The sequence below is a fragment of the Miniopterus natalensis genome, chromosome 11 (genome assembly GCF_054644295.1).
Source record: "Miniopterus natalensis isolate mMinNat1 chromosome 11, mMinNat1.hap1, whole genome shotgun sequence".
Lineage (NCBI taxonomy): Eukaryota > Metazoa > Chordata > Mammalia > Chiroptera > Miniopteridae > Miniopterus > Miniopterus natalensis.
Window position 1 is genome coordinate 69,948,486 of NC_142091.1, and position 8,724 is coordinate 69,957,209.

General features: G+C 41.6%; 1 protein-coding gene across 1 annotated transcript; it reads right to left on the reverse strand.

The window, feature by feature from the left end:
* Positions 1-257: 257 nt before the first annotated feature.
* GLYATL2 (glycine-N-acyltransferase like 2) lies at positions 258-5,547 on the reverse strand. The gene is made up of 5 exons (XM_016200437.2): positions 5,470-5,547; positions 4,214-4,321; positions 3,114-3,240; positions 2,844-3,024; positions 258-666 (listed from the first exon to the last, which is right to left on the reverse strand). Exons 1-5 carry the CDS (start codon positions 5,545-5,547, stop codon positions 258-260), a joined length of 903 nt encoding a protein of 300 aa, XP_016055923.2.
* Positions 5,548-8,724: the final 3,177 nt, after the last annotated feature.

Consider the following 8,724-nt stretch of genomic DNA (forward strand, 5'->3'; position numbering starts at 1 on the left):
AATGATTGACATTGGGTGATTTTAATTCTGAAATATCCGTCATCATAAAGGAAGAGTATGGCATCCAAGGGTGAAGCTTCTAATTTTCTGTAGATTGGAGGAGAAGGGAAGCTAAAATATTATGTAAAATGGGCTTAAGTAATTCATGGCCCCCAGCTCATCAGAGGCTGTTTTGCGCTATTGCAGATGATCACGCCTATGTTTGTACTGATGGAATTTCCCTGATAAGAAAGGCTCCAGATGGGCAATGGCACCAATCAGCAATATTTCTTGGGGGTGCAGTTCCACTGATGCCAGCCACAGGGGAGACACTTAAATCCGAAATTTCTCACTCCTTGTAGGAAATATTCTTTGCTGTCTGCCACATGAAAATAGACGGGAACTTTGTCCCGGATGAGATGCTCTGCTACGTGATAACAAATTTGCCACATTTTGCCTTGCCGTCGGTGTTCGGGGACAGTGTAAGCCATCCTTATCTCACAGGACTGTTCCATCACGACCCAAGAGACGAGGCTGCCCTCTGGATCCAGCACACCAAATCCGTGTATGTGCTGGAGGCAGCGTTCAACATATTTCAAGCTCCTCTCATTTTTCCCAAAGTCCCAGTGCTCATTCACAAGCCCCGCATGGGAGGGGTCCAAGACGATGCTCAGGAAGTTTCCTTTCCTGTCAAGAACAGAGAGAGGAGCATTTATCCAGCCACCGTTTACCAAACGCCGCGATTGCAGGACGTGAACATGACACCGTTCCTTTTCTTGAGGGTCCCACGGCCTAGAGGGGGACCCAGCTGCCCAGAAAAGGTGCCATTTCTATGTCTGTTTCAGAATCATCCCAAATCATCGCGAGGGAGAAAATCCAAATCGCTTTATGATGCAGAAAGTGCACCTCAAAAAAAGCCCAAGCAAATATCTGAGGAAGAATAAAACGAGCTGACGTTCTTAAAATAGCGAAGACGTGCACCAGGGCAACCTCCCATGCGGCTGAATTTTCTTTGAAGATCCACATGAGAAACACATGGGTTCTGAAATCTACTCCACAAAATATCTAAGGATACAAGATAGTATTTCTTTGATATTTGAATAAAATATCTGTCACAGGAAGATGAGAGTGACGCTAACCTCACAGCTTCCTGTATCCCGAAGCCCATCACCACATACCTCTAGGGAAGTACCAAAAATGCCGTTTAAGGACCACCCATGGGGGGGGCTGGATATGGGGGCGGTAACGATCGGGACTTTAATCCTGGTTCTCTCAATGGGTGAGTTATCTGAAACTGAGTGTTCTCATCTGCGAAATCAGAACGACATCCTCTGTGGGTAGGGGAGGCTGGGGCAGGTGGCAGATCCCAAAGAAGTTTCAGCCCCCCCCAGAGTGGAAGAGTTTTCAGGAACTTGTGGGTCTCAAAGGCGCTCTGAGTTAGCTGGCGAGGGGGCTCGCTGGGCACTGCCGTGTCTGCTCTTTCCGCTCCCTCCCGCGCCTGGCCTGGCCCTAGTCCTGCTTCCTCAAAGGCCTGAAGCCTGGTCACCTGCCTGCCCCTGGGGTGTAACTGGGCATCTGGAAGCACAGCTGGACCAAAGCAAAGTTGGAGCACTGTTGGCTTTCCCATCTAAACCAATTCTGTGTGCGAGTGGGAATTTAGATTTTAGTTTTTCCTTTGAATTAGTAATACTATTATGGAGCATAGATGGATATTAATTGAAAACAATTACTTCCTTTCTCTGATCCCCTACAACCCAGTTACTTTCTCTGGAAGCAGCTAGTTATGCAATATATTTATGTAACTTTCTAGAAGTATTCTATGCAATTCCAGATGTGTGCATACTGTGATAGTATGCTGTGTACAATGTTCTGTCCATCTGATTAGTCTTTTCTTTTTTTTTCCACTTAGCAGTATATTTCTGAATTCTTTTCTTATCAGTTCACATAGAGATGCTTCACTCTTATTAATAATTGTATATTATTCCAGTGTTTGGATTATACCTTAATGAAGTCATTCATGTCCCTACTGGGGACCCTTTAGGTTGTTTCATATTTTATGCTATCACATATTAAATTCATCAAAGTCTTACTATCCAATTTGGTAATATCTTCATTTAACATACATATTTTTTATCCAACCATTGCAATGCTTGGAGTCCATCTTTCAGAAATATTTTTACAACTTGTGCAATGATCTATGTATGAAGACGTTTATTACAGAATTTTTGTTATTAGGAAAAACTTGCAATAAATCAAAAGTGTGTTAATATGGGAATATATAATTATGTATCTCCCTATTATAGAAATCTATGCAGCTGTCAAAATAAATGTAAGATATCTGTGTGAGTTTACATGAAAGATGTATAAAACATATTGCTGAGTGAAAAAAGTAAGCTGCAGTACAGTATGTGTGTACATTGTAAAAAAAAAAAAAGAAAAGAAAAAATAAACAAAAATGCACATAGTACTAAAAGCATATGCACCAGTGTTAAGAATGTTTATACCTGGACAGGAAGATTGTGGAGAATCCAAGTGGCCAAACTTCCACTTTGAATACTTGTATACTTTGTAAACCATATAGCATTTTTGCCAAAAGTAATAGTTTTAGTAAAGATTTTTCAGTGCCACCATGAGGTCCCATACCCTCCCAGGAGTCCTTTTGTGAGACCTGAGTGAATATTTGTACAGGACCTCACCTAATGAAAGCCCTGCCCATGCTCAGCAAACGAAGCTCCCTTCCTTTACCCATGCAACCATGTACCCCATTATAATTCAGCCTCCGATCCTACATTTTCAAGTTGGGCCCTTATGGCAACTGAATGATTCTATCAGAAATTTGGGAAGCAAAAAAAGTAAAATCTCACTTGCTATCTTCATCCATTTGGGGCATTTTAGTTAGTTCCTTCATATCCATATTGCCATCACTTGATATCTTGAATTTCTCTGATATATCTAACGTAAAGAGCAGGGTCTTCATGTAATCCACCTGCACTGATTTTGAAGCTGAAACCTTGGTTATTGCCTCAGCCAAGCTCCCTTGGCAACCTGAGAGAGGAGAAAGACAGGCTCTGATCACCCAGTCTGGATCTGTGAATAGGCCAGGGGGTCTTTGCCTCTTATCTCATACCAGTTACCTTGGATCTGGAAGGCTTGTTCCCAGTTTATAACCTGGGAACATTCCAGGACATCCTCCAAGTTGTCAGGAGCTTTGGTGAAGATGTGGTAAGTGTTGGTATAGTGATCCAGATCATCTTTCATCTCCTGATACAACAAATATCAGTCAAGCTTACATAGCACTATAATTTACCAAATGTTCTTGCATAGGTCTGGAGTGCTGGAGACGTGCTTGCATGATACCCCCTTTTTCTGAGAGAAAGGTGGCCTTGGGATCCCTTGAGGAGCTAAGTCACGACTGACACACTGAAGGTGTCTCCTTTCTGATGGCGCATGAAAGTGAGCTGCCCCGGGAGGCTGCATAAGTAGCTCTGTTGCCGGGGGTGGAAGGGGCACCAGGATTAGATAAAGTCTAAAGGAGAGAGTGCCTCCAGCATGGAAAGAAGTGTACGGAACGGGGGTGGGGGTCAAGATTCTGAGCCTGTGAGGAGACGATGCCTAAACTAACTCTGACCCAGCGCTCTGGGGCTGGCATGGTGCTTGACTCTTGGTGTGCCTGTTATAAAGGGGACTTCGAGACAGACCCACCATGCCCGAGCTCACAGCAGCACCTGGAGTAGGGGCCAGGTCTGCCACTGCTTACTTTTTGCTGCTGACACTCTCCTGGGGGTCTTGGGGGCCCCTGCAGGTGCTGTTGTGTTCTAATTCACCTGCTTACTACGTAAATAGAGAGGGTAAAACATCCCTAGTCTGAGATGAAAGGCACTCACTGCTTATACTCCCCAAACCTGGGAGATGGGGAAGATATTCTAATTAAATATACGCGATTGATCTATTGTTTAACAATTCCCTCACGTAGCAATTTGATCAACTTTACTTTTTAAAGAATGGACTAGGTGGGATCCTAATGTTATTTACAAGACATGAGCTACTCGCTGTTTGGTCTATCCCCATGCTTCAACTCACTGTCCTACCTTCTCCCCCAAGCAGCCTTTTCAAAACCTGTATGAACCAGGGATGTCCAGGCTGTTCTCTCCAGCCCCTAGCTCCAGTTCTCTCACTTCCACGCAGAGGACATCCAGAGTATGACCGCCTGGTATTCAGTAGCTTGAGCTCTCACCTCTTTCTTAGGCCGAGTAATGACTATCTGACAATCTGGCCAGGCATCCACCAGCACTTCCAGGTTGAATGGGTTTTTATTTTTGATGTGAAATATGGCACCATATACCTACAAGAGCAATAGAACAAAACAGGAGAGGAAGTTCTTCTTTGAGGTAGGGTCTTGGATGTGGTTTGGGAAATAAAACCAGGAGTTAGGAAGACTGAAGGGATAGAATCAGGGCTCCCAGAATGGCTCATTGGGCTATTTATTGTAAGATATGCTGCAAAATGGCGCAGTCAGGGCCCACAAAAATCCAAGTTAATAGTTGAATAATTAGGAACTGGGTCCCTTGACATTCATTCATTCATTTTTTTTTTTTAATTCATAGCATATTTTCCCATTTTTTTCATTTGATACCATACCATGTCATTTATTGGACATCTATTATATATCAGATGTGTGTCAAAGCATAGAGAATTTCAAAGGTGAGCATAGTATGGCCACTTCCTTCAAGTTAAGTCTGGAAGGGGAGAGAAATACATAGTCTGGTCATAACAGGACATATGTTCTGATATATGCATGCGGTAGTGTGGCGTCCCAAAGGGGAAGTGGTGGGAGACTGAGAGAAGAAGTAATATTGGAATTGAACCTTGAAAGATAAGAAAAGTTCTTTCCTGGCAAACTATAAAGAGAAGGAGAAAAAGCATGAATGAATGGTTGAAGGTGGAGCAGATTACATCCTACCTGCTGAACTGTGAGCCGCTCAATAATTGTAGCATGCGGCATATGGCAGGGGAATGTTGGGAGATGGAATAGAAGAGGTTGGGTCATTTTTTGATAAACCTTTGTATACCCAGTTAAGGATTATGGACTTTATGCTGTGGACATGGACCTCTGCTGAAATTTTAAAACAAGAGAGTGATATGAATATATTTATTCAGAGAGATGACTCTGCTGACCAAGTTGCAGGTGGGATGGTAATATTGAAAATAGGAAGATACTGCAATAGCTTGGAGCAAAAAAAAAAAAAAAAAGAAGAAGAAGAAGAAGAAGAAGAAAGAAAGAAAATCTATTAGAGATAGCAATCCAGTGATTTTTAAAAAATATTTAAAGGCTGAAGGTAGGTGAATGGATATGGCTATTAAGATCATCCCTGAAGAAGGAATCTGACTTTGAACTTGTACTTCCATCCACCCAGGAAAGGTTCTGAGCCCTGAATTTATCCGCCTCCCATTTCAGCCCTCTCTTCCAACCACCACCCACTACTCTCTCACCTTAAAGGACTCAGGGATGCTCTTTTCCAAGGATTCATAAAGCATCTGCAGCTTCTGGGGTTCATTAATCACAAACATCTTGTGTATCACCTCAGCCCCTTTCCTTCAGGAAGATGACCTGAGGAAACAAACATACAAAGAGAAAAGCCTGGAGACATGAGGCAGGTGTCTGGGAAGAAGATAAAGGAGGAGTCACCTAGTTCACCACACACCACCAGAGGCAAAGGGCTTTAGAAATGCTCTAGGCCAAACCTTTCATCTTACAAACAAGAAACCAAAGCCCAGAGCTGCAACTGGACCTCAGGTCTCCTTGGTGATTTCTCTGCAATTCCAAGGTAAGCACCATTAGTATATCTGGTGGAACAAGTCTCCAAAAGCCCACTTGATTCAAGTCAGGCCAAGAGCCTGAGAGGTGACTGTCTTCAGCTGTTCAGGTGCAAATGAAGAATAAGGGTATCTCTTCAAGACACTGTGCCCAGGGACCATGAAGGCCCCCAGGCATTGAAACAGGTGCTTTAACATTGCCATAGCATCAGCGGTATTTTTCAGCCATCATGAGAGAATGGAATTTTCTGGAAAAGATCTTGAAGACCATATTGTGTGTAGCGCCTTTCTTCTAAGGAACAAAATCATAGGAGGGAAAATTGTGGATTAGCAGTGATACTACCCAAGTATAAATTGGCAAAATCTAGGTATCACATTCTAGTAATCTTAAAAACAGAATAAACCTTTTTATTCAAGAATTCTACTTCTAGACACTCATCCCAAGAGAGAAAATGATAGATGTCTATAAAGGTATAAACCCAAGGAAATCCACTGTAGTGTTATTATGTTGTAAATTGAGAAATGATCCAACATCTATTATAGAGAAATGGTTAAATTAATGATAGTATGTCCAAATGAGTTGTCAGGCAGCCATTAAAATGCTGTCTTCAAAGTGTATTTAATGACATAGGAAAAGTCTATGTTATAAAGTCAAGAAAGCATGTGATATAATCCAAAAGTAGTAATATAAAAATGGACAGGTAGATGGTCATCTGTGTATATGTGCATGTTTGTACACCCACCTCAAAGTTTTTCTGAACTTTATTAATCAGGTACTCATTCTATTAATAAGGTACTCATATGAACATTTTTCTAATATTATAGACATAAATATCTGACAATCTATAATTATACAATATATATTTACATCAGGTATACCTACCTAATCAAGGTATCTATGATACTCAAAGACATTATATAAAAGTAGCCATATTTTTTAAAATCCAAAAATACAAGAAATTCAAAGCAATTCTGATGGCTTCATTTCCCCCCCAATCATAACAATCCTGGAAAATCCAGCACTAGTACATGTGAGTGCGCGCGTGTGTGCGTGTGGCCAGAATCAAAACAAAAGGAAGCACAGCGATTAAGAACATGTTTTTTAGAGCCAAACAGACTAGGACTCAAACCTTGGCTCCTCTGCTTGCCAGCTGAGTCGCTTCAGGTAGGTCACTTTACTTGAATCTCTCTGAGCTTTACTCTTCATCTATAAAATGGGGATAATCATGCCTACTCTGTAGGTTGTCCTGAGGATTACAGCCAGTCACAAAATGTATGTGAAGTGTTTGGTGTGATGATAGATGGTGTATACCTATGGTCTGAGGGAAATGCTCAAGACCCTCAAATCTAATCAAGGGGATCATTCTCTAGGACAGGAACCCAACTGAAGGCAGCTACAGCTTCAAAGATGGTGCTATACATAGCTTGTAATCTATTCACATGATATTGATGTTTGGAGGCAAACCACAGCTCCTGGACAAGCCAATATGTTTCCTGGGTATGCTAACCATTTGGTAGATAATTCTGCTTATTTTTTTCCAGGACTTTAGTAGCATATTTTCCCAGAAGAGTGTCATTTACTTAGAAAGTGGGACCATGTCTTATCCCTCCTTACAGCTCAAGCATCCAGCACAGCCCTTGGCCCAGTGTGGATAGACATCAATGAACTTCTGTTCCATGAATGAATGAATGGAATCAGTGAGGTATAGAGATGGAGCCCTTGGGATATTTTCTTTGCTTTGGTTCCAGACATAGTCAATTTTCTGAGGAAAATGTGGCTGCTAATAGAAGCTTTCAAATAAGAAAATGTAGGTTGTTCTGAGCACCTTGCATCAGATGTATAAGATGTAAGGGGATGCATTGAAAAGGGATGGGGGAAAGGTTGTGCATAGCTTTGTTCCCTGCTGCCACTTGCGATCATCCATAGCAGTGCTCTCCCGCCTCTCTGCCGTATTACAACCACTAACCTCCATAGCACCACCCTGGCTCACCTCCCACCAATTAGAGACATTTATTTTCAACTCACCTTGAGGCCTTCTGGCAGTAGAATTTTTCCGAATTAACCTGATCCAAAAGAGAATCTGTTACAATCATCCATAAGAATAAGTTTGAAGAATATAAATGTTTAACAAGATCTGAGAGGAAGAGGGGCCAACAGAGGAGACTGAGAAAGAGTGATCAAAAAACAGTGTGAAAAATAAGAGCAGTATCTCAGAAGTCAAAACAAGAGAAACTTTATTTAAAGGAAAGATTGATCAGAGAAGTCAAATGCTGCTGAGAAGCCAAGAGAGATGAATACTAAGAATGGCATTGCATTTTGGAGTTTGGAATTGATTTTTGATTTGGTGAGAGATATGTCCTGGAATGATGGAGGAAGAAATCCAGGTTAAAGGGATTAGACAATAAATGAAATGTGAGGAAATGAAGATAAGTCTTTCAAAGAGCTTCACCAGGAAAAGAAGAAGCTATGCAAGAATGAAGGGGAAGGTGGAGGGTGCAGGAGCTCAGAGGAAGGCATTTCTGATTAGATGAGAGAGATAAGCACACTTATGTTAACTACAGAGAGCAGATAAGATGGACAGTAACTGATGGGCCAATGGATATAACAAGAGATGGAAAGGGGAAAGAAAAGTAGCTAAATCTATGGACAAGGCAATGTTTCAAATCCTTTATGTTTATTAATTCATTTCACCTTCTATCACATCTCTAAGTGTAGGCATTGGGATCAGTTTTGGACAGGAAGCATACTTCTTCTGCATGATGGGGGGAAAAAATTTTAGTTTAGGTGCGGATATAGGTATATGTGTGTGAGTACTTGAGGTTAGAAGAAAGAGCAGGAAGTTGACATGTTAGCTTTGAATATCTATTTTCTGGAAGAAATAGAATGGAAAGCCATTGTTTGGAAGTGAGTAGAGTGAGAGAGTGCACCAG